This window comes from Anabas testudineus, chromosome 7 (genome assembly GCF_900324465.2).
Source record: "Anabas testudineus chromosome 7, fAnaTes1.2, whole genome shotgun sequence".
Lineage (NCBI taxonomy): Eukaryota > Metazoa > Chordata > Actinopteri > Anabantiformes > Anabantidae > Anabas > Anabas testudineus.
This window is the reverse complement of record NC_046616.1, coordinates 15,810,988-15,837,266: the sequence shown is the minus strand read 5'-3', so window position 1 is coordinate 15,837,266 and position 26,279 is coordinate 15,810,988. Positions and strand designations below refer to the sequence as shown.

The 26,279-nt window shown below is 41.4% G+C and overlaps 1 protein-coding gene across 3 annotated transcripts; it reads right to left on the bottom strand.

Annotated features, from left to right (window-relative positions):
• Positions 1–915: 915 nt before the first annotated feature.
• Positions 916–26,236, bottom strand: znf512b (zinc finger protein 512B). Of its 3 annotated transcripts, XM_026367720.1 has the most exons (18): positions 26,049–26,236; positions 25,200–25,762; positions 23,631–23,765; positions 16,154–16,233; positions 15,874–16,002; positions 15,337–15,512; positions 14,953–15,236; positions 14,774–14,845; positions 13,919–14,053; positions 13,372–13,499; positions 11,458–11,550; positions 9,328–9,426; positions 8,518–8,772; positions 8,061–8,402; positions 6,765–6,866; positions 6,548–6,610; positions 6,042–6,140; positions 916–4,828 (listed from the first exon to the last, which is right to left on the bottom strand). In XM_026367720.1, exons 3-18 carry the CDS (start codon positions 23,761–23,763, stop codon positions 4,484–4,486), a joined length of 2,535 nt encoding a protein of 844 aa, XP_026223505.1. In that variant the 5' UTR covers positions 23,764–23,765; positions 25,200–25,762; positions 26,049–26,236; the 3' UTR covers positions 916–4,483. The 3 variants fall into 3 exon arrangements, with proteins under 3 accessions (XP_026223505.1, XP_026223506.1, XP_026223507.1); XM_026367721.1 differs by having other exon boundaries at positions 8,518–8,670; positions 25,200–26,236; XM_026367722.1 differs by lacking the exon at positions 15,874–16,002 and having other exon boundaries at positions 25,200–26,236.
• Positions 26,237–26,279: the final 43 nt, after the last annotated feature.

The window sequence follows — 26,279 nt, the reverse complement described above, 5'->3', positions numbered from 1 at the left end:
AGCAGCATGCAATGTGTCATCATCATACCAGGCCGTTCCCAGAGCTAGCAGTAGCATAACACCACGTGTGTGGTGATTTTACATGTGAATGCTTCACTAATACTAATTTTACTGTTTATTGCATATATGTATATTCTTTGTGTTTATAGCTGTGTTTCATTTGTAAGGTATACTTTAAATGTAGAAATGATTTCTGTCACTCTGTGATGCAATACACTTGATTAATCAGTCAATTACAGCATTCGTAAGGCAGTAAATAACTCAATCTGATGGTATTTCATATTGCCAATGCAAAGTTTCAGTAAAAAAAAAAAAAAATCTTATGTGGTAAAACCTTTCAAAAATAGCAGATACTCCACACACAAAACACTGGGAAAACCCTTCTGTGGTAATAGGCCTACTAATTTACATAACAGCATTTCATCACAGGGCATACCATATATGTACCAGAGTCATAAAGAACTTTAGTGACAACACCAAGTTCACTCTGTGATTAGTTTACACCAAGAGACAGAAGCAAATCAAACAACACAAATTCATAGGGGAACTGAGATTTGTGGAATTGACCTGCCAAGTACCTCTAAAAAGGTGTACAAAGGAGAATTGATGCTGTTCTGAAGGCAAATTAACAGTTTTTACCTCACTTTGTATGAATTTATATTTTATTAAAGCATCCTCACTTTACCTTTAGGGGCTAAAACATTTTCATAGTACTGTATGTGCATCAAACAGGACTCCTGAAACTGACACAAAGCAATACTGCTACTAATCTTACCGGCTTTATCCATGTTAGACAAGTCAAGAGATCCACTGTGAGAAAAGGTTATCACATTTACATCATAGCAACTACATCAAGTACGTCAGTTCTATTGACAGAAGATATCTAAACTTACTTAAATGCTGACACAGTTCATGCAAGTTTAGTCAACAAACGTTTATTAATTAGTTGAGGGATACTAATGCACAGGTAATACAACAAGTTTGGGAGAAAAAATTGTAACAGTTCAGACTCAAAGGAGGTCTTTATGCCTCTTATGTTAGGTACTATACAGTTTTATTTCAGATATGGAAATCATTAATACATCATTAGTCTCATTTCATCTGTTACCATTATATCATAACCAGTTATGAGCTACAACATAATTTCTTAAAACTCAACAGTTTCTTCACCATGGCCCTGACAACAGAGGCAGATGCCATTTCCTGCTTTTAAAGTAGGTAGCATATAAAATGAACCACTGCTGTCCAATAAAAGGGTACAGTTCTCAAGCTGTATAAGGGGATTTATAAGGATTAACATTGGTCGTGGAAATAACATTGCTGACAAAGGGAAGACACTTGAGCCTGCTGAATCCCCAGGTACAAAAGTCACACCACACACAGTCCAGGTAACTAGAAAGCTCCAACAACACTCCTAGTTCAAGCCTATTTCATGGTATAGTAAGTGCACTAAATACAGAAACAAACACACATACATACGCCTTTTTGTCCCATATTGAATAGATAATAATAAAGGACTTTCTCAATGTGTTTGTCATTGTGTACTGAAAAAGCTCAATTTATGTGCATCATCAAAATGGATAAAATAACAGTGTATGCCAACATACAGGCCTACAATGTTCTTTGTGGTCTACAAATTTTTTCAACCTTTTTTTTTTCTTTTTTATAATTTCATAATATGTAAAAAGCATTTTTAAAGCAAACAAAAAAAAAGTAAGGGGAGTGAAAAAGCCATACAATTTGAGAAGACACATAAATATTAAAATATCAGCAAGCCAACAAAACCAGCTAAATATGGTGTATTGCTGTACTCTCTAAACATGTTGCAGTTAGCTCACACTGCGGGATAGATATGTGTTTTCCACATCATAGGAAGACAGATAGTAAAGGGTGTGATAAAATATAAAATACCCACTGTTAAAAGCAGTGCTAAACTATCATATTGCAACACCAAAGCTTGTCAGGTAAACACAGTCAATGTGATGTTACTAATGAAATGAGTAACAAGCAGTTGATGAACTGATTCTGTGCCACAGCGTAACACTTGACAAAGTGTTATCATGTCTGACATCCAGTCATTACAAAGGTGCTAACTGTTTAATACACACCCACAGACACACTCAAACACACACACACACACACACACATAAGGTCTTGACAACTTATATTGAAATGGTCCGAGGACCAATCAGTGCTTGTCTTACTTATCATCTCCGCCAGTGAACCTGGATAGAAGATAAAGGTCCAGCCTGCTAACAGAGACAGACACATGCATGGTCATCCCCACCTGAATAAGCTCCATCAGTTGATTAATAATGGAGGAATTCAGCTCAAATGTTTAATCTACAATATAAAAGTTCATGGCCTGGGGATGACACCACCTGGGACACGAGGATACATTTTAAATTCAATGTTCGTTGAAAATGTTCTGCTGACATCAGTGCTTTTTTTAAGTGATGAAACTGACATTTGTTGGTGCAAAATTTAGAGGACTTGCCAGTAGAGAGAAAATGGCAGGATGGATTGGTGGACGTTAACTGAGTTGTATCAGGTCCTTAAGGTAGAGTGGCAAGAAGATCACCCTTATTATCTCTCCAGATTAACCTCACATCACAACTTAATCCAAAGCTATCAGATTCACATCTAGGTAACACACAAAAGAGAATATAAAATAGATTTGTGATAATTTCTTTTTTTTTTAAGTAAGCAAGTCATTATTTTTATGGACATAGACTGCAAATATAAATCAAACACATTGTTTTTTTAAACTGCTCAAATTGCTAATATAACTGTAGATTCAAGTATTTACTTTCAAAGTGAAAATATTCTCTGATTGCACACATTTTAGATTTGAAAAGTATTTAGATAGTGGATTCTTTTAAAATCTGAAGATAAACTAGCATATGTGGTAGAGCAACCTTAAAATTCAACAGACCAGTTATGGCTTTGTGCAGTGAGTCATAATCATGTGGCCATGTTGAATTAAAGATATTCACAAGGTAACCATGCTGCTCAGTATCCATGTAAAGACAAATTTAGTTTTTCCGTAATTATATTTTTTCATCAGCATAAAATATTCCTGCTTCTGTGCCTGACAGCCACTTGGTTAGGTTGAATACTCCTGGAGTGCAAAAATACAACAGGGTGGAGGGGTGGGGGGGGGGTGGGGCAAGAAGGGTTAAGGGTTAAAGTGCAAGGCAATAGCTTTGAGCATCCAGGAATTAATTCATAAACATCATTATATGTGAATCTTCATTTGCATTTTTATGTTTAATAAAAGATTTTTTTTCCTCAACCTCTCTATAAAAGATAGTTTTTTTATTCTCTCCTCAGCTCTTTGATTCAAGCTAAAGCAGTAGCCAAAATACGGCCTCCATTGAAATGGTGTCACATCATTTGATTGTGCTGCAATGGTGCAACAAGCTTCACACAATATTCATTCTTCTGTCCAACATTTAGCTTTGCCAGTCCTATTTTAGACAGAATACTTCAAGTTTTTATGTTAAAACTCAATTACACAATGCCATATTAACTATCAGTGTAAGTAATTTACACCTTATAGATGAAAATCTCAGTTGTTTTTAGGGTATCCTGCTTATTGACTTCAGTATAAAAGAAATCTTCTAACACTTAATTATTTTTGTCAAAGCAGATACCTTCCATCATCATGTTATGCAGATAAAATAAAAACAAACGTTACTGAAGGGACAGCCACATAGCTGTCAGATAAACTGAGTGGAACACCATTAACGTGACAGACCATCATTTCAGCTTACAGTATATGACATTTGCTTACTTGAAACATGAAAAGTAAAAAATAATAATTTTAAAAGAAAATTTAAAAAAATCAAATCATTGCACAAAAACACACACTGCAAATATTCTGATTGCTTATGATCCAATTTGACGTGTCAGGCTTGGAAATGACAGATGGCATCACTGCTTTGAGTATATAGATATATAGATATAGATATTGTTTATGTACACAGTACAGTATATCTGTGAAAAAATGTGAAAACACTAGCTATCATTAAATGACTTCACCATGCTAATAGAATATCCTTTTTAAAACCTCTCAAACACAACATGAATCTCACTGAGAGAATTACTCAATTTGTTTGGAATACTACCTCTGCTCACACAGCGCAGTTGACGTAGAAGTCTGAAGTTTGTCTTTGATTTCTAATGACGTTCTTGCTGTGAATACAGAAACTGAAATGTGCGCCTTCAAAAGGAGACAAAAGTGGAATGGAGAAATAAAACACTACTGTTAACATGAGTATTGTTAATAACAGTAGACACATTAACTGTGGAGGTTTTAAAACCAAGATTTGAAGTCTGTACTAAATGTTTTACTTCCTAATGGTTGATTTCACTTTCTTCTCAGTGCCAAGTCCTTGTGGAGTTAGAAAGGTCTTTTAGCTTCCTGGCATAACATTTACAGTACGCGTCACCTCTGGCTCCTGGGTCGAGAAAAGCAGAGCTACTCTGACAATGACAGCCTCTTGGGTTTGCTTCGTCTGGCGGCAGAGGGGATTGACTGTCTATTTAGGACTGACTTAGAACTGTCCGTTGGGTCAGGGATCAGGGTGGGGGATTGTGTTGGGCCCGAGGAAGGAATCACGGAAGCTGCTGAGTTTTGAGTAGTGGCAAGTGCTTCAGTTTTTGTTTGAGGAGGCGCAACTACAGGGGGCCGCTCTTTGGGCTTGCGGCCTCTCTTCTTACCAGTGGTGGCGCCATTTCTCACCTCTGCTTTGATCCCATTGTTCTCTGGTGGTTTGCTCTTGCTACTGGAGACAACTTGACTGGCTGCTGCCCGAAACCAGTTCTAGGGCAATAAAAAAACACTTACAGTAATTATCTTGAGTTTTGAAAAGCAACAGCATGTGTATATAACTGTACAACCTTTCTTGTAGTAGGGGAATCCATGTCGGGAATCAGTAGGGGTATGAAAATACTACTGAGCCCTTTAACAGAGCGTTCATACACACACCTACAAAGTATTTGGCTGTAGCTGGGCTGTGGAAAAGCTGTAGCTCTGGGGGTATGTTGTGTTGAGCAGGTAATTTACATGCCGTGCTTTGACTCAATGGTTGGTTTCTGACCTAGCCGCCACCCCCAAACACACCAACAATGTCATTCTCTTTTGTGTCCCAGTAAGTTACATAAAGTGGTCATGACACATTATAAAAAATCAGCAGAACACAGCTAGGCAAATTCCTTCATGTCGGGTAGCAAACACGCTGCTTTTGGTTTCCATTGAAAACACTTTCTTCTGGCTGTAACTGAACATCAGTTCATATTTACATAAAGTTAAGCCTTGCTGCAATAAAGCTGGGCTTTGTTGAACTTTTTCTTGTCATGTAGCTGTGCTCTTGTTGTATATGTCTGTCACTGGCCCAGGTGTTTGTATCTGTATGTGTAAATGCCCATTAAACCACAAAACTTGAAATTGTTCTGGATGTTAATCTTGTGAGAACAAGTTATTGTTTTATTCTGTTATTCTATTTTTATGGCATTTTGTTACATATGTTGCCCAGTGTTTTTGCTGCTTGTTGTTGTTGTTGTTTTTGTTTTTTGTTGCCTGCCTTCTCTCCTCTTTCCACTCCCTAACTCCCTAACTGGTCGAGGCAGATGGCCGCCCACCCTGAGCCTGGTTCGGCTCTAAAAGGAGTTCTTCATCTCCACTGGTGCCTAGTGCTTACTCAAGTGGGAGTGTTGCGTTTTCTTCATAATTCCGTATGCAGTTATATTTTGTAAGTTCTTGAACACTATAAAGTAGTAGAAGAGTAGACTTCTGTTGTGAGTTGGTGCTATACTATAAAATTGAATTGAATTTAATCTAATTGAACATTTATCTGCTAAAACACACAAGTCCTGTATGAATTTACTCACAGAAGTTAATGACTTTCATCTTGTTTCCCTGCAAGTTTGTTATCACAAAATAGATATTATACTAATTACTAACAGAAATGGAAATGCTACTAGTAGTGAGATACTAAATAACACAGTGGTCTGTTTAAAGGCTGAGACTGACCCACCTGTGAGTGTGTCTTACTGATGTGGTACTTCACCCCGCTCTCTGAGCTAAACTCTTTCTGACAGATCAGACAGGTGTACTTCCCCAGTTCTCTACCACCCTGCAACAGATATAAACACACACACACACACACACACACACACACCAATGCAGTTAACTGTATATCAATAATGTTCTCATCAAAAACTGCATATAATGATTTGTTACTTTTTTTCATTTAACCACCACATTTTCTCATGTGTTCCTGCTTATCATGAGCTGTATTGTGCTGAATTTTTTTCTCTTGTGATACATGCTGTTTCCAGAGGCTTGTACAATACCTCAGAAATAGACAAAATGCCTAATTACACAAAAAATAGTTTTGATGAAGGCATAAACAGTTGTGGGGTGGCTATTAACAACATTACAAATTTGGTTTACAGTAACATGGGGATTCTTATTATTACGTTATTGTCTATAGAAGCAAATGTAATGAAACTAGTGACTACTGCAGGTGGGTGTTCATACCTGGCTGCAGTTGGCAAGGTGGGCTTTTAGTCCTGACACACTGGAGTAGACAGCTTCACAGTTCTTAGAGGAAAAAAAATAAACAGTGAGTGAACAAATTCTCTCCATTCAAAAGCCTTAGTCCTATAAAGTGATCAAATCTCTGAATTAATCTTCTAGTGAATTCAAATACAGATTTTTTTTTTGTTGTGTGCTGTTGTGCCAGTGTTGTTCTTACTTCATTGGTGCAGCAGATAAATCCCTTCTCCTTGACTTGGTTCTTCCAAGTCTCTAATAGCTCTGGGCTGAAGTTGGGGAGGCCAGGACGGGTGTAGTTTAACTACACAACAGAGAACATTTATATCAGCATTTCTGATATTTTTGCATTTCAATGTGTAGAAAAAGATATACTGGCAGTCATATATTATTTATCTGTTGGTTTCACCTTTTACCACTTGCACCTGGTATTTTCATGGCAAGGTTTGGCTTAAATGCATGTCAGTGAATAATCCTGGTTGTTCTCCTGTACATATAAGTGTTCTTTTGTCTTCATGCTGTACACTATGCCGATGTGCTTTTGTAACAATGGGGGGGAATTGCAATATCAGAATCAAAAACAGGTTAATGGTCCATGGTTGCACATACAAGTCATTTAACTCAGTTCCTAGCAGCAATCGACATACTTACAGTCATAATATCAGTAACAAGCGTACACGAGTATGTGAGCAGAGTGGAGCGTGAGCCAACAATTTCTGGACTGAGCACAGAGATAAAGGAGAAAGTGAGTGGGATGCAATCTGAGTTGACCACTGAGTGACAATGAATGGAGAGGCCTGGTGTGGCTTTGAGCGCGAGTGCGAAATGGGGCATACAGCTCCGTCAGTGAGGAGTGGAAATTCTCATTGCTGCACTTTGCTCACATACACTGATAACAAGGAAAACTCACACCAACACACACACACGCATGATCGAAGATGAACAAAAATCACTACTGTATGTACAAGCATGCAGAAGAGAAACAAATGTACCTGCGGCGGGTACCTTAATAAGTTACATTATGTAAATACAGCAGTATTTACTTTAACCTCTTAAGACCCGAGCTCTAATTTGATATGCATTTTTTTATTTCTCTTTGCTGTTTGGGCTTATTGGAACCTGATAAGTATAAAAACTAAGCACCATCTTTTTACAAACAGTTTCAGGAAGACATCATATGCCTACAACAACAAATTATAACATATTCAAAACTATTTGCATTAAAAACAAGCAATGCCCTTTTCTTTACACACCTATTTGTGAAAGGCTGTGAAACAGTTGCGATCAGCTTGTATGCACAAGAACCCAAAATGTGCTGTACAACCATGTGTATGCCAGGTCCTAAGAGCGTATAGGTGCAGAGTAAACCTCATGAACTACCAAAATACAGACAACACGTCACATGTCCCAACCCATGCATGTGTCTGTGTGTACTGTGCTCAGGTCTATATGTCTGTTAGAAATGCAGATTATGTGTGCATTATGCATGTCTCCTTACTCTCTTACTGTCAGGTACCAGGTCATCCTTGATGCGACGCTTGGTGCCCCAGTCTTTGGCCAGCTCATCCTCTGCTATTTCTTGCAGGTGGAACACTGCTACCTGAGCTGACCGGCGCCTCACTCTGCCACTGGGGGTCCGTTCAAAATCATCTCCTGGCTTCTCATTCTGTGCTGTTTTGTCTTGGTCTCGCTCCCTCTCCTTTTCTTTTCCCCTCTCTTTCTCCCTGACTTCCCTTTCCTTCTCCTTAAGTTGGCTGGACAGTACTTTCTCCTGCCAGTCCTTCTTCTCAGGTTGGCTTTGCTCTTTCTTGCCTCCTGATGGGGACACCTCAGAGACCACCTAGAGGAGAAGTGAGACACTTGACTGAATAATATGTACAAGCATGGATACTTAATCAAATGCACGTATACAGTAAAAAGCAGTGTCATATAATAATTTGTAACAGTTTTCTTACCCTCTCTTTGCCGGTATTGTTGTTGGTGTCAGTGATATTGTCCTTGTTGTTGGTGGTGGTTGTGGATGCCATGGTGGTGGTAATAGCGGGAGAGTGTTCGGTACGCACATGGTAATCTCTGCCAGCCTTGGAGCGGTAGGTTTTTCCACAATGCTGGCATAGAAACACAGGCTTCTCATCATCAGAAAACTCTCCTCCACAACGCTTCTGGTGATACTGGTACCCCATCAGACTGGAAAAGTGGGCTGAGCAGCCCTGTACGTATGTGTGTGTTTGCACACATAATGTTTATATGATTGTGTGGGACCAGTGACAAAAATAAGAAAGAATTAAAACACACATTATGCAGGACCCTGGGTACTGGTTAATATTTTGTGGTTACACTGAAAAAAACAGGAGGAAAAAAAAAAAAAAAAACTGAAGGAACCAGCAGGAAACTGCTCATTTTTCAGTGTGAGGACATCACTGTACAGAGTTTTTTTTTTTCACAGTACTTTCTCTCTCTGCTTTTTGCACTCTAGTGTGAGTAATAGGAAGCAGAGTGTTGATGTGGTTTTGGGCAACATTTCAAGAACAAGGCATACAGTAAAGGAAAAAGTAGGGAGTGAGGTAAATGGAGGCAGACACAAAAAGAAGAGCCTGAGGAAAAGGGAGAAACAAAATCGGAACTGGCAGATGAGGAGTGAAGAAAATGTGACGTGAAAGACAGAAAAGTTGAATAATACCGATGAGGGACACAGGAAAGCAAGAGTAGTAAAGAACGAAAGAAAGCAAAATAGACAGGGACAGCAAGAGAGAAGGAGCGCATACCTCACTAGGACACTTGATTCGTCCCATCTGTTTGAGCACCCGTCGCAGCCTTTCTCTCTCTTCATGCTCATCGCCCGTCTGGCCTTCACTCCCTGAGGGCTGAAGGGAGACAAACACAATGTCACATAAGCATTTACCACCACAACACCTCCCCATCCCTCCTGACTTAGAAAATTGTGATGAAAACGTGTTTTCCATCTCGGGTGTTCACACTGCGCCAGGATCATTAAATGGTTTCATGGTGAGGCTGTTACTCAAGGCATGTTTATGACAACTGTCAAACTCATGTTTTCACTCAAGTGTTGGCTGGTGCCAAACCTCAGCCAAGGCCAGAACAACAGATGGCAAGGCTGCCAGCGAGAAGAAAGAAGAGAAGTGAAGGGGACTGGAGAGAGTCTGCACTGAGCAATCCCAGTGGAGCGAACTTCATTTGTTTTCTCATGTGTTAACACACAGACAAAGAACTGAGATGGCTTGGGTTTTGCACAGGTAAGAACATGAGATAGGCCTGAGTACTTAACTAATTCAACTACATCATGCTCAAGCCTGCAGGCAAGAGAACAGACACCAGCTCAGCCTTTGATTTACGCTGACAGGGGAAGAAACCATGAAACTACATCAAGATGTATTCTTAATGCCTCTATCAGAGACAGAAAAAGCAAAAGGGAAAGTATGAAAGTGGGAGAATAACAGTAGCAAAGGCGACATCAAGGTCAAACCCAGTGGGTGACCTGTGTCCTTCTGTCAGCATGCTGAGCTTTCTCATGCAGCATTGGGGCCAAGCCATGTGACCGCACAGACGACACACAGGACCCTGGGTCAGTGCAAATGCAAAATCAAATCATATCAAAGTCACATAATTTATGAGCCCGTCAGAGCACCGCTTATACAAAATGGAAGTACTAACTGCTTCCTATAGAAGCCGTGAAAAACAAAATCAATAACAACACAAATTCCATACAAAATGTAATAAAGCTGCTTGTGATTAGAGCAACATCAGACACAAACTAACACAGAAGTAACACTATGATTTCAACTTGTTATAAAAGTTTTCATTATCTAATCTGATAACAAACAACAACAAAAGTTTAGTGGTGAGGAAGACTAGATGGTGAAACCTTCGAGAATCTCGCTTTGAACACACAAACAGTGGTGTCTCTTGCTCTGCTGGACTGGAATGGTGCCAATAATGTCGGGGCACAACAAGTCCAAACCGAAGACAAATGGTGGCATCCAACAGTGTAATTTGGCTGACACAGATACCCCAGTCATCAATCATCATTATGAAACTGGCAATAATGAGACACCCAAAGCACTTCACAAACATATGGTATTGTACACAGGCATGTGAACATATAATGTATCATATATTACTGGAAAATGTGCTCAGACAAATACACAAGGAGACATGCAGCATGCCTCGAGGCCTGCATGTACATTCATCGGTCTTTCATGATACTTTCTAAAAGAGGCAGTGATGAATTATTCACCAAAGTTCATAGTGGTACCGTTGCACTAATGCACCAGTGTCATGATAATATCTTAATGAAGCCCTCTGCTGTCAGGGTTAAGACAGGTGCAGAAAGAAATGTGAGCACTTCAAGGACAGGAATGATCAGCAAGATCGTTTATGAACTCCAAGATCAAAAGAGCATAGCATCTGACTACTATATGAATATTCAACATATATATGAAATAATGAATATAGAATACATGTAGTATAGCACATTGGAAAGAAATGTGTTTTTTAACCCGTGTTAAAACCCGTGTGTCATATAGGTAGACGCCTAAAATAAATACAGGCCCCCCCCCGTCATCCAGTGAAATCTGACACTTGTATATGCATATGGTGGATTACCTTATATAGAGTCACATGTGTGAGTTAGAGTGCCTCCTGAATGGTGCTCTGGTGGAGTGTCTAATATCTAACTGCCCTGCTCAGTGGACCAGTGTGACAATGGTAAAACACTAACTCTCTGAGCACCCAAAACATTTCCATCTGGTCACTGTCTAATGATTGATGGACTTGGTGGTATACATAAATCAAAATAAACGGCCAACTTACAGGGTGACATTAATGGTTTGACAATTTGAGTTCAGCTTTAGGAAATGTAACATCTGTGACTGTACCTTGGTGCTGTGCTCAGCCATGGTGTGGTAGTTGAGGCCAGCCTTGGACCTGAATTGTTTGTGGCACTGTTTGCACTTCAGGGCATCCTGGAGCTGTTGAAGGCCAAACAGAGGATCAAACAACATTTCTATTGAAGGAAACAAACAAGTAGCCCTCTCTTGCTGGCTTTGCTCTTTATTGGAACTATCAATATAGCAACATTTCATCTAAAACCTAATAGAGTTTGCACAATTCTGGGCAAACTGAAAGGACAACGGACATATCAAGAAAATCTTGGAGAAAAGGGCCAATTTAGTGTAAAGACAGTGTTCTTTTTTTGTCCTCGCCTCAGTATTGATCTCAAGATCAAGGTGTTTTGATGGTGGTTGACCCAGTGGTAATGTGGTAATTCTGTCATTGCTTAACGGCAGTCTGTCACTTTAATGGAGTCACACAAGCCACTGGGCCAAGGAGCCATTAAAATGGCTGTATGAACATGTCTCTCTGAGGGGCTAGGGGTTTGCAATACTCAAGCTGGCTTGTCCTCAGGAAAACTCAATATAATGTAGTTGGATTTTCTGTGCACCAAGCCCTTCGCCGTTTATTACTATGGAACCACAACTGAGTGCAACGCAAACAAACTGCAGACGTTTACCTTGACTTTCACTCTAATCCATTTCTACTACATTAGCTTTAAGTAAAGGATACTACATGAGAAAACTGGTTGAGATTACTGTACTGAGAGACTGTCTGATGTTATTTCTACAGCCTACCAATCAATGTCTTTACTGTAAAGGCTCCCCAGACTACGCACAATTGGCTCCTCTGGGAGAGGTATTTAATATCATTGCAGAGAAAGTTATAATCTGTTGTGGAAATTACAGATCTAGGTTTAGAGAGCTTTATATCACATCCAGACAGGAAAAAGTTTATTGGCAATCGTGGTTCAGAAATGTTTTGTCAATATGTAAACAGTTTTTTTTATATGATATATGGTTTCTATTTGGGTTGGAAAGAATAACCAATTTATACTGACACACAAACACGCACGGGTATGATGCGAGATACCATTGTTAGAGCAGCACTGAATAGATTCAATTCAGGACTCATCAGTTATAACATGTCTGCATGAGGCTGAGTGTGTACACTCAACTGTAGACTACAAATCAAAAGTTACACAGTATGTTTTACAAGATAGACAGAAAGCTTGATGAGCCACGTGTAATTTGCAGAATGTGCTGTGCTGCTGTAAAGTACACAGGCAGTACAGCTAACCTTTTAACTCTTCTGAAGCAGAGACACAGTGTGGCCATGAAGGCAACTGCTAGCACCCCGGCATCCCCCGCTTTGGAATCTGATTCATCTCCGGTTACTAACCCCAAGAATGGTGAGCGACGTTTTTCCATGCACTGCTGGCGAACAGCTCCACTAGTTCATATTTCCTCTTTTGTAAACGAGCATAACGATTATTGTTAAAGATTAATTTCTTCTCAACAGAAATAGCTTTCTGCTGTTTACTGCTGCTAAGTTAACAAACCTGCTGCTTACAAACTGTTAACCACATAGTGTTTTATATCACACTTACTTGTTTTTGTTAATCTTGAGCATCCATTAATAATAAACTATACTGTAAACTTGATGCAGACAGAGAACACTTGTACAGAAACTGTGAAAGGCCTGTTTGTGAAAGGTCTTAAACATGAAATGCTCAATCGTAGTTTCCACTGAGGCATGGTGCTGTCAAACTGCCCGTACTCTATTCAGATTAACACATAATGTCTAGTGTACAATGTCACATGTTCCCCAGCATCCTGACAGCAATGATATTAATTAGACTGACAGGAAAACAATTCTTCATAGCAAGCTCTACTAGGAGTTGTGACAGCACACCCACACTGCTCCCATTCTGATGAGAAGCTGTATCACCCACTGACCTTCTGGCAAATCTCCATGTGTTTCTTGAGGCCATGGATTGTTTTCCTAGTGACGATGGAGCAGGTGGGACACACCACCTCACCACGCTCTGAGATTGCTCGCTGCCATTGGGTATCAGGAACAGCACCTTGGACAACATAAGAATTCGGTGTTACTTTGCTAGTTCGTTAATTTGTTATTACCGGTGTAATGTCCCTATACGCATAACACTTCCTTCTCTATACTTAGTACTTCTGCTCTCTTCTCTTCTCATTTTGTTTGATGCTTGTGTGATGAGTGAGTCACACTGTAATAATCAGGGCACTGTATTGTACCTTATATATACCATTTACTAGTCATCCTAAATTCCTATATTTTAATCATGAGATCACCAGTTTTCAAATTTCTGACATGCAGTATACAGACAAGATAATCAAATCAAACAGGAAAACCAATCAAAATAAACCACAGATCATGTTTGCATGTGTGTCACCAGTGATATTTTGAGTCAAAGGCCTACTTTTATCTCAAACTAATTAATTTAATAAAGTTGATTTAGCTGGTTACCAGAGCTGGCTGTGGCTGAGTCCTTCTTGGAGGAGTGACTTGAAGAAGGTCTTCTCTGACACTCCTCACTGTTTCCACTCCCCTCTGATCTCTTCATACGGCCCGCTTTCAGCTTCTCCTCTACCTTAGTCATACCTGCGTCACGCACAAACAAACAGACTCTTAGTCAGGGTAGTAATTAATACTCCAATTTAAAGTAGTACAGGTAAAGAGACGGACAGATGGAGGACAATGCTGAACAAGAGAGATGCTAAAAAGGAAAAGTTGATACTGAATATAAAGAAAAAGACTTAAGTAGTTCTAGTTTACAACCCGGTGTAGGCTATATGAGTCCTAAAACATTTTCAGTATTAGAATCAGACAGAAAGAGAGAGACTAGAAAAGATGTGTGTACTGTATATGATGTGTGCCTGGTGTGAGTCACTGATTTATTCAGCTGCATAACACCTCTGCATTTGCCACATTAGTACTGTTAACAGACAAGTACTATTGATCAGTTACAGTAGGGAGCGTTCATTGTCACCAGTCACACAATGTAGTAAAGTTCTGATGAACAACCCACAAACCCCAGCCCTATCTTCTAGTATTGGTGTATTAGCCTCCTTAAGCTTTCAGTTATTCACTAAGTCCTCACAGGGTTGTTGATGCCTGCTCTACTGTCAGCAATCAGTGATGAATCAGCCATCACATAATAATAATCTGTTCTTCACAAATTTGTTTTTGTATCCATTTAGTAATATTACACCCACACGACATTATTACACGGAGTTGTCTGATTAGTATAGGCATGTTTTCTTAAGACTATACGGCTTACTGTCAACAGCAGGGTGAGGTGAGAGAAGTTTTGGCACCTACCTTTCAATCCAAATGTTCCAGATATAGAAGGCTGCTCCCCTGTAAATTTCTTAGGCGTTTTCTGCTTCCGTCCTGGCTCAAAAGAAAAACAAAGCAAGGAATGGTCTAACAATCACAGTGCAAGCATTTACTATAATGAGAACTCAGAGAACACAACAAAAGATGTGCTGTAATCTTACTGTGCCTCATTCGCTCCGGGTCTTCGTCAGGGTAAGAAGGTGGAAGGCTGCCCCCCTCACTTTCACTGCCCCCTGCATCAGATGACGTGCTTTGGGACTGGGACTGCAGGGACTGAGGCTGGACTGGCTGGGACTGGTGAATCTGTTGTGAAGGCTGGCTGTTGCTGTGCTGTTTCCTCTCACTTTTCTGGTGGGTCAGCTCCCCGTTTAGAGCAGGAGTGGACACCTCATGGGTCTTTTTCACTTTGAAGAACACCGGAGAGGGGGGACTGTTCTCCATGGGCCTGAAGTCACAGACCAAGGGAGGACAATTTGGGCAGTCAGCATTATGATGTTACTAACACTATTATGTAGGTGGGAATCTGAGCTCTAAATCCCAGTCACCTTTTCTTGGGGTTGGACTTGACAGGAGTCTTTTGAAGTTTAGCCTGCTCGTCCTTGGGCTCCATACAAGCCCTGTCTGGGTGGTTCCACAGCTTGTGCTTCTGCAGGCGCACCTTTGTGGCAAAGACTGCTTCACAGTAGGGACAGCCATGACTCAGCTTCTCAGCTATGGTGGCCTAATACAAACACAGACATGAAGAGAGGGGATTTAGAGTGAGATTCCTCCCCATGCAAAATCAGTTGCAATGACAGTTGGTGGTTGTTACTGGAAGCCTTCAGTTGGCTAATGAAAGATTCTTGAAAAAGCCAGACTAATCACTCACGTATGGTGAATAATTACTAAAAAGTTGGAGCTTGATAAATATAAATTCCCCTCTCTTTTTTAAACTACCTTCACTGGTCATTTATCACTGACTATAATGACCTTTTATTTGAGGGTTCTCTCCAATACTACATTGTGATCCACTGCTTAAGTCTGCTCCGAAGCATTAGGTAGAATAGCTGCATAGCAGGAAAGAGCAGAGGTTAGTGACTCACCCCCTGGCAGCGTTGATAGTGGTACTTGACGCCATAGATGCTGGGAAACTCTAACCAGCAGCCTGAACACGGACACTTAACCCTGGAGCGGCGCTTAAACTCTTCCTTCCATTGTACTATCATATGGGCCTGCTCAGGGGTGAGGAAGACAGATTTGAATACATGCAAGGATTATGGCTATACTGTTCTGTATACCGTGCATATTAATGGGGAGCTGCTTCTGTGCAGGAAAAATGAAGCCCACTTCAAACGCCCACTCAGTTCAAACAGAGATACTTACAGGGATGCTTCTCAGTTCCTGCACTTCTGCTTTAGGACGACCTTTCCTCTTCCCCTCTGCTGGCTCATCACACACTGGACCTGGCAAAATGAGAGCGAACACAATTTCTGACTTAGCACAAAGTACTACCAGTGCTTCATATTTTCACAATAGAAATATTAATTATGATGGGAATCATTAAAACTCCCCAAACTAGTAGCATTCAGACCTGCTATGTTCTAGATATATCTCGATCTTAGCACTTCCAGATGTGTGTCTGTGAAAGAAAAAGGGAAAGAGAGAAGGAGAGAGTGTCCGTTGGGCCAAATAGATCAGCTATAAATCGCTACTTTGCTGAACCTCTGACACAGCACACAGTAGAACGACTGCCTCAGCCCTCTCTCTGCTCTCTGTTGCTCTCTCCCTCCATCTCACATTCTGACACTTTCCTCTTTTCTCACCCCTTGCCTAGCCCTTGTCACTTTCCTTCACTTTGTCTCTCCACACCCTTCGCAATCTTTCTCCACGTGAACCTCAGAGGACAGGCAGTGCACTGGCTCATTACTGCTCTCTTCTCTGCTACAATTAGACCTCTGCACTATCCCTGCACTCTATTTCCTCTATACACATCTACTTGAGATTGGGAGGGAAGATGGAGAGAGCTGAGGATGTGTGTGTGCATGTGGAAAAAGAGCAAGAGGGAGGGTGACAAAAAGAAGAGAGCAGAGGATGCTGAGGGAGAGAGAAGAGAATTGCAGAGGCGGATGACTTCTTCCTCTGACCAAGCAGAATACTGAATGACAATGCTGCAGGTAGGAGCTGAGGTTGTACTTCACAATGATATATCTTTACATGTGCTCTCAACTCTACTGCATTGATCTGGCAAGACCAGATAGTGGCAGCAGATACAAAGCAAGTAGGAGACAAGAGATGCTGCTAGAGCGTTTTCTGTCATATCAGATCTAGGAAATGTCAAAGGGAAACTACTTCAAGCAGAGATGATAGACCTTTGTTATCAAGTGGAATGCAGCAGTGGCCTTGCACAGATTCTCTATTGAATCCTTTTCACTTCCCCATGCTGAGGAACATGACGTTGTGTCTGCCAACTGCTTTCTTCTCCTGGAAACTTACTGACAAGCAGTGACAGGATGCACACATGCCTGGTACAGCCCATTTGTGTCGGGTCCCAAAGTGGATCAGAGCACTCCATGTGCCTACTCGGATTTTAAAAACGGTTGGAGGATTTCTCATCAAATAAATGAACTGACTTCCTGCAACTGCTGACGGGAACAGATCATGCTGGCAAAAGAATATCCTTCAATGCAAAAACCATCTCTGTGCCAGTGATGTTGATGTGTATAAGAAACTCTCCAGAACTAACCAATCACGGACACACCTCTGTGTTCTATCACACAGTATTAACTTTCCCCTTTACCTCGTTTGTCTTCTTTTTGTTTCTCACCCACAAGCACTAACACAAACACGGGTTGGCAGATTATATGTAATCTTTTACTTCAGAGTCACAATAATAAGGTAGAAAGAAAATAAGGCCAGGATGAATAAGAATGATTGAGGAGTAGCACAGCATTGCCGGCTGTGTTTGAGAATAGTTCATGACACAAGGTGTAAACACACACGCATAAAAGCACACACTGATAGAAATAAACAAGTACACAAAGCCATTACCAGTGTGTGTGAGTGTGATCTGTGTGCATGAATATGAGTTAATATTCTCCAGGCGACAGAGGATTTCTCTATTAGCTGTCTGGGTAGCAGCTGGAGAGGTGATGCAGTCGGCGTTGCAGCTCTTATGCTAAGGAGGAAATTGAGCATGCATTCTAATTCCTGTCTTAGAAAATAAAGGTCTTGTAAAAGAAAGGCATAATTAATGAATTCTGCTCTTGGGAAAGATATGTTCTTGTTGCTATGGGAATCAGATCTACTTGTCTTAGTTACCATTATCAGAGGCCTCTTTCCACCATGCAGAACAATTAAGCCCACATACTGTAGACTACAATGCAAGTAGGCACTGACACACACACACCACAGATGCAAACGTAAATTTAGTATAAAATCACACATACTGTACAACAGCATGCTTTTCTTTCCTGGGGTATTCAGTATTTTTCATTTTGCCTTTCTAGCTTGGATATGGGTAGCAAACTCTGGTACACAGACATTCCAGCAATCTCATCCATTGTCTTGGTATGAAACAAAGCAGGCCCATTGTGTCAAATCCAAACCCCCGGTTCTCAGGCACAGGCAATGGGGATAAAACAGCTGTTCAACTAATGTCGGAGTATGACTCGCTCTCAGCTGTCTGCAACTGTTGCTCCACACTGGTTAATCCTGACAGAGGCGACGAGCGGGGAGGAGAAGAGAGGCGAAGAACAGAGAGGAAAGGAGAGGAGAAAAGAGAAGCAAAGAGAAGGAAAGACAAGAGAAGAGTCAGGACCCAGGAGTGCTGGCAGCTGCCTAATGATCTCAAATAACCTCTGAGTTCTCCTAGCTACGCCTGCAACTGCTCCCCCTGAGTGCAAGGGTGCACGCATTACTCGCAAACACACACACAGGAGCACACAGAACAGTCATTTGTTTTCCTCGAAAAACACTCACACAGAAGTCTTTGTCTGTCTCTGCACAGCACAGTTTAGACATACTGTAGTGTAGGAAAAAAAAACACACACAAACACCACTCGCCACTGACACAAGACTACATGACATCACTATTTCCTTGATCTTAACAGAAAATAGATGGATAAACTGATACACCGGGAGAAAGTGCAAACACACTGAGACAGTTACACTGTAGCTATCATCTGGTTGTCTAAGCCTGTCTGATTTACACCGAATATACCACAGGGCCGTCTTTTTTTCTGCTTTCTAAGTTTATCATCTGTGTTTTTACTTCTACTTCTTCACAGCTTATCCCCTGTCTCACACATTCTCCGTGTGAAAGACAGGCATGTAAGCACTTTAACACACACACACACACACAAACATAAATAAACGTTTCCATCATATACACACCTCTCTTTGAAGATGTCCCCATAATTCCCTCCCAATCAGGCCTGATTCCAGAGAGTGAGTAAGAACAGAGGTGGAGCGGCACTAGAGCAGTCCTGCTACCCAGACACTGGCTGAGAGAAAATCCGACTCACTCTCTGTGTCCAGCTCTCATCCTGTGTCTTTGTTTTTTTTCCTTTCTCTCTCTTTTTTGCCCTCCCTCTTCTTCTCTCTTTCCCTGTAATTCCTTATCTAAGATCATTCCATACATGCACTTGTTGACACGCACGCAAACAAGTTCCATCATCATCATACCAAAACAATACACCTCCTTTTATAATTAGTAAAATTAAACACCCCAAAGAGGACAGCCACTTTTGCATCACTCCTCCTGACCTATAGGACATTAGAAGAAAAGGCGACTACACTATAATCTAAATGTGAGCTGCTTGCATCCTCTCTTTGTTTTATTTCTATGATATTTCATGGTTCCCAGACTTAAATAACTCAATGACAATGACACAGTGGGGTCAAATTTAGGGTGACACATGATGGACAATACTATTCCAAGGTATTCTGATGCTAAGAATTTCTGAAAAGTAGATGTAGTGTAAGCAATTGAGTCTATGCTATTTTCACTGCCTTCAGTGATCTGAACTACTTTTTGGGGACGCACTGAAACACACCTGCAGTCAGTTTAATATCAGCACCAAACACACCTAAAGCACACAAGATTCCTGCTACATAATCATAATAATTTTGGCCCATGTGTAACACTGTGCTTAGTGTCACCCAATCATACCAGCTTCAGACGAGTGGCCACATATGTGAATTCCAGGGGGACGATGCTGACAGGTGAACTGACCGAAAAGCAAACAGAGCACTTTTGAATGTAATGTCAAATGGACATGGCATTTGCCATCTGCTGCACTGAGGCATGCTGTTGTATACACACAGTGCACATAAAGGCACCCATAAAAACTGCATGTGTTTATGCAACAGCATATACAGTCCTGCATATGTGAGCCAGACAGACAATGCCTGCTCCAGACTGTTTGCAGTGCCCTCCTTATGGACCGTGACTCACCAACTCAGTCTCTCTCCCATTTCCCTGTTCTCCTCCTCAACCGTCCTCAAGTCTGCCAAATAAAGGTGTGACAAAAATGACAAAGGACTCTCCTCAAAATGAGATGCAGCATCGGGCTGAGAAAAGCACCAGAATTCAATTTCATCCCATAACAAACATCTATAGCTCTTTATCGATTTCATCTTTTGATATTACACCAATTTGGGAGACTCAAAGCACCAGCAGACGAGAACTACAAAGTATGCGAAAAAAGAAGAGGTGAGAAGAGTAAGGACTCAGGTGGGGTTAGTGGACATAGTGGGTGGGAGGATTAAATGGAAAGCACTGACTGTTTTGTGCAGAGAACTGGACAACAAACGTGCAAGAGCAAATGTGAGAAAGCAATGATAGAGAGGAAAAGTGAGAGATTGCTGGTGAGGCAAATGTGCAGAGTCAGCAGATGGCGAGTGTGGATCTAAATTGAAGGTCCTGGAGTCAGAGCAGTGGACTGACATTTGAGAATATACTTGTCTGCATGCATGCATGCATGCATACACACATAAATACAGGCATGTAAAATCAACCACAGACAAGGAGGCCCAATGGACAGGGTGTTCTGGGATCAGTTAGGGTACAGCACAGTAATCCATAATAGAGTGAGGAGAGTCACTTACACTTCCAGGCTTCACTCATTTAGGCTTTCATTAATGTTTGCAAATACTGGCATAATCTCAGCACTTGCCTGTAGCAATTAGAAGATTAGCATTTTTTTCTTTTGCAGTTGAAAGAAGAAGGTAGGAGTGAAAAATAACCAAACTAGGACTATAACAAGATATTAATATGAAAAATATGAACAAATCTGAGAGCAAGAGAAAAAAGGAAGAACCAAAGAGAGAGCAAGTCACCCTCAAGGACCACATCCTTTCATGTGATTTGTCTGGTGTGGCAAGGTGACAGCTCAACCACAACACTCTAGGAAAGCGTACAAGCTCTATGTGCAGTCTTTGTTTCTAAGTAATAAAACATGAAGGCATTTCAGGGAACCACCAGCAGAAAAACAGCCCAGCCAGACAGACAGTATTTCTTCATCGCTATATCATGCAAAGACTCTGACACAGACATTTATTGATCAGCATGTTAACTGATAAAACAACAGGGCATAACACTCCAAACTTTCCATATACATGGAATGAAAAATGAAGCTACCAGCAGGAAGAAAGTGGATAATGTGGCACCTGGTTACACTGTGTACAATGGGCATACACTGAGGACTGAAAAAACTCCACAAGGAGCCTTAGATATTGATGCCTTTATTTCCCTAAAGCAAGGCTCACAGTACCCCAGGGACTGACAATCTAGCGCCAGGCTCATTATGATTAGCACTGTAGGATTTCTCCTCATCATTAGCTACAGAAAGCTAAAGCCATCAGTCACTGATTAGTAATAAGCTAAGGAGGACATTTATAAAGCATTGTACTGTACGTTGCATGAAAAGTATTTTGATGTGGATAGAGTTGGTTGGTGGCTGGTGGTTTTGGTAGAGGAAGTCTTGCTGCCTCCTTCAGCCTCGATTACATCTAGGCAAATTATAACACAACAGAACACATGTTACGGTGTGATAATGAAGGATTTTTTTGTTAAATCTAATCCTTCATATGTATTTTCCTACATAAAGCAGATCAAACCTTGTATTTAAATACTGTTACATTATGCTGTGCATGTTTTCCAGTAGTCTTGTGTTTCCCCTTAAGGTTTCTGGATGCTCTTAGAAAATCTTCAAACCATAATGACACAAATCTTAGACTACTGGCAATGTTACCAACTAAGTCTCCCTAAAGGCCAGGGAAACCCCTGGTAATGTTCCAGATAAGAGCAACTTTCCAGCCAAACAAGAATATATTTCAACTACAATATAGTGAAATGTAGATTCTTATCTTGTCCAATCAAATTGTGCTTGAAGCTGTCCTTAACAACACAACAGATCAAATAAAAAAGCACCCTTAGCAAAGACTTGCAATATTAAAACCACTGATTATAATTACTTTACCACTATTTTTGAGAAGCTTTACTTTAATGAGAGTGAAAGCAGATCAACCGTGGAAAGACAAAACAAAGCAGACGCACAGAAACAGCCAGAGAAAAGAGAACAGAGTCAAATTACCTGAAAAAGTCCCGTAAAGACCAGAACCAAGCCCTCACCTGTGAAAGCACTACCTGAATACACACAGTCGCACTCACATTGATCGCCGTTATACATCAGTGAGCTTAAGCCAATTGTGTTTCTCTCAATTGTAGCTTTCAGTCTGAAACCAATCAGGGCAGAGCCACCACCAACTTTGCTTGGGCTGATTTATATACACGTCTTGTTCTTTGAGTAATAAAGTGTAAAAAAAAAAATCCATAGAACTTGAGAATCTGAGAGTCTGCAAAGACCTGTCATTCAAATATGCTGCATTCTGCTACAGTAAATTCTTGAAGAGCAAAGACAACACATCAGCTACCAGAAATGAAGAGCTGAAGAGCATACTGTGAGCTGGGCCATACTACAGACTATAACATTAGGAAGATAAATGTAGCTTGGCACAAATACATGAAATTAAATAAACGGCTTTGACACCTTGGCTGAGTTTCGTGTCATGCAAATGCAACCTGCAGGGCTGGATAGAAGGAAATAAAGTGAAGCACTTAGTCTGGTACTGGGGCTTTGTGTATCTGGGAATGAGAGGCTATTTTGTAGCAACCAAAACAACTGGGTCATATTAGAGCAGCCCCAGTTTTCCAAGTCTGCCTCACTCTATTAACAAAGTCCTGATGATCTCTTGGTTATTGGATTGAAACATAATTCCAGAGTCAGACCCTGTCCTTCCAAAATCTTCCATCTCCATCCAGATGGCTTAGGGGTTTCACTCATGTCAGTGCTTGGCAATGCTTGTTTGTTTTGGTTTTCTCACTGTAACACACTATAAGGCAGTGATGCTGTAGTTTCCAGGCCCTTTTGTGGTGAGAGGGGTAGAATTACATTGAGTCTGGGGAACCACTGACCCTTAGTAAAATATAACCCATTCAAAAAAGGCAGGGACGGGTATATGTACGGTATGGTAGGTTGATTAAACCCTTGAAAAACTAGCTAACCTAAATAGCTACAGTCAGTGGAACTTCAGTGGAATATTTAGATAATTATGCAAACACACAATTGCAATCATCACTTGTGTTAGCACACCATGCTGTATGTACGTAAAAGCTACTCTTTACCTATGCTTGCATTACACAGAATACATGCTGGGTTCAGTTCAGGGTCAAACCTGGGTCACACAGACAGACACTTCCCCAGTTACCACACTTAAAACAATCTGTGAAGAAAAACAACACAGCTCTAGTAGTCACACAAAGTTGTCATTCAACGAAGTGCAGCAGCTCTTCACTCACTATGTTTGTTGTTGTTTTCAGGGCCTGGCGTGGTTCTGACAGGCTCCTGGGGATGTCCATGCTTGGGGTTACGGCTCCTTGGCAGACCTGAGGAGGATAGCTTCCCAAGCCTGGGGCCACTGGGGCTCTCCATGCCTGCAATGGTAGTTTAGGGGGTACAAACACACATGAGAGATAGATATCTAAAGGCAATATGCTTTCTAGTTCTCATTGATCCTGTTGCACTTCTTATCAAAACATTATTAGCAACATCCACTTCATCAATAGTTGGTGATGATGCTGCCTGCTTGCTCTACAATGCACTTTCTTCATGTTGGCCATCAGTGCTATTGGACTGAGGATAATCTGAGTGGAGGCACACACATCATCTGCAGTGGTAATGAGAGTGCGACCTTCCATGTTTCATTTCAAAATCAATACACTAACTTATACACGAACTCTATGCTCTACCCATTAGACAAAAGATGAGTCAAAGAGAGGTGGAGGAAATAGACAGCCTTTCCTGAGCTATTTTCTTTTTCTTCTGTCTTTATTTTGAAAACCAGTGATGCCTCAGGTCACACAGACAGAAACAGAAGAGTTTTAGTTTAAGCCAGGCCGCGTCCTTATTTGCTTACTGCGAGATTATCATAGTCCACCAATCCATTATTAACTTCATGCCACCATCATCTTCTATAGCAAACCCTAAATGTCAAGTTCAGGTTCTTGCTACGGCACCCTGGTTCCCTGTCAGCATGGGACAGTCAGCTGGATGAAAGCTGACAATTGCTAATTATGTTAAGTGGGACTGACTACCATCCAACATGCTTTCTCTTAGCACACATTCATGTCACTGTCCTAATGAATTACAACAGCACACAAAGGGTCACTCTACGGGGGGGCACTCAGTGTCTGTTTACATACCATTCTGTTGCCTGTGCATTGAGTGATGAAGACTCATCCATCACTGCGATAAATACGCTCACAGTTTGCTGGTAATTTCACCTTAACAGGCACGGTGAGCTTGCTGCACAGTTGCAGAAATATTGCACACACAGCAACATCAGACACCTTCCTTTTCCTGTTTGACGTGAAGAGTGTGAAGAGATGAACGTTTAACTGCTTTAAATAAACAGATGTGATGAGCAAGATAAAGACACCGAGGCAGGCTGCTGAATTACCACTGGTTGAGAGACGAGCACGTTTCAACAGTGACCTCTATACTTTTATAAGAGCTGCATTAGTATTTGTTACTGTTCTAAACTGGGCATTGATGCTTTAGGTTGGTGGCATGAGAACAGCATCCTACTCTAAGCTTTTAAAAAAAAAAAAAAACACATAACAGTGCAGCTGGTGTTTCCATGAAAGACTAGTTCCACAAGTGACAGCCCTACATCCCCATACATTAAACTAGACACAACAAAACCTGGTGACACCCACTTACATCTGCTGACAAGCACCGTGGTAAGAAGCACTTTGGCTTGGGCACATGGCGCGGCGCCATGCTGTGCAACAACTCCGACAAGGAGACAAGAGTTGAAGAGCAATAAAAACCCAAGAGTGCTGCACTTTTGTTTGTGCCACACCTACCTGGACCGTCGGGCAGTAGTCAGCCAGCACCGGGGGGGGGGCCCGGTGGCCCCGGGTCACCCCACGCGTGAGGGAGGAGGAGGAGGAGGAGGAGGAAGGAGGTCAGGGGACGCAGACACCTAAGTGGGCGTTCTTCCACCACCGCGGAGTTACATGGCACTCGCACCTGCCGTGCGTCAAGGAGCGGTCACACCGGGGCCGGAGGGGGCTTCAAAGGAAGCGGACAGTCGTCAGCGTCGTCCTGTCCCCCCCCCCTCCTCTACACACACACACACACACACACACACTCTGCAGACGACGACGAGGTGGATGTTTAAAAAAAAAAAAAAACAGGAGCAGAGCAGGAGAAGAGAAATCAGAATGTGGTTCGTACATGAAAAGACATCCCGGATCCTTTCACCTTATTCCCAGTTTCCAATTGCCGTGCCCCCCCCCTCCTCCTCCTCCTTCTTCTTCTCCTGCATTAACATGTACACCACGAGGCTCCTTCTTCCACCTCTCGTCGCGTTAAACACTCCACAAACTGCACAAATCACCAGGAAACATGGAGAGGTCCCCGGCTCCTTGAGGGAGAAATATTAGAATACGGGATGGTTTATATAGGCAGTGAAGCAAAATGGCGACTTTATTACGAAGGAGGAGTAAAAAAAAAAAAAAAAAAAAAAAAAAAAAAAAAGAGCAGAAATATCCTTGCGCTGGCTGGAGCTAAAGGGAGGCACAAAAATATGTTTAGTGCAGTAATGTCGACGGCTGCGACACAGTTGGTTGGAGTAAAAGACAGCGAAGCGAAGGAAAAGCAGCGGAGACGCCAAATGTCGGTCGTTCGCGGTCCACTCCTCGGCTCCTTACCTCGGGATTATTTCGCTTTTTTATACGGATATTATCTCGGCGGCCGTGTACAGTATTACAGTAATGTGTGTTGGGTCATGCGCGGCTCCACTCCACCTTTGACAGTTGCAACTACAGTCTTGAGGCAACTTGCAAACTCTCGCGTTATTATTATTATCGCTCCCTCTCCAGCACATTAATATTGTGGCGTGTGTGTGTGTGTGTGTGTGTGGAGGGGGGAGGTGGTGGTGG

Coding starts and splice junctions, on each gene's coding strand:
- znf512b (XM_026367720.1), bottom strand. CDS start 23,763: ATGGAGAGCCCCAGTGGCCCCAGGCTTGGGAAGCTATCCTCCTCAGGT. Junction 16,003..16,153: donor AGGAACTGAGAAGCATCCCT/GTAAGTATCTCT, acceptor ACCCCTGAGCAG/GCCCATATGATAGTACAATG. Junction 6,141..6,547: donor ACCTTGCCAACTGCAGCCAG/GTATGAACACCC, acceptor TATCTGTTGCAG/GGTGGTAGAGAACTGGGGAA.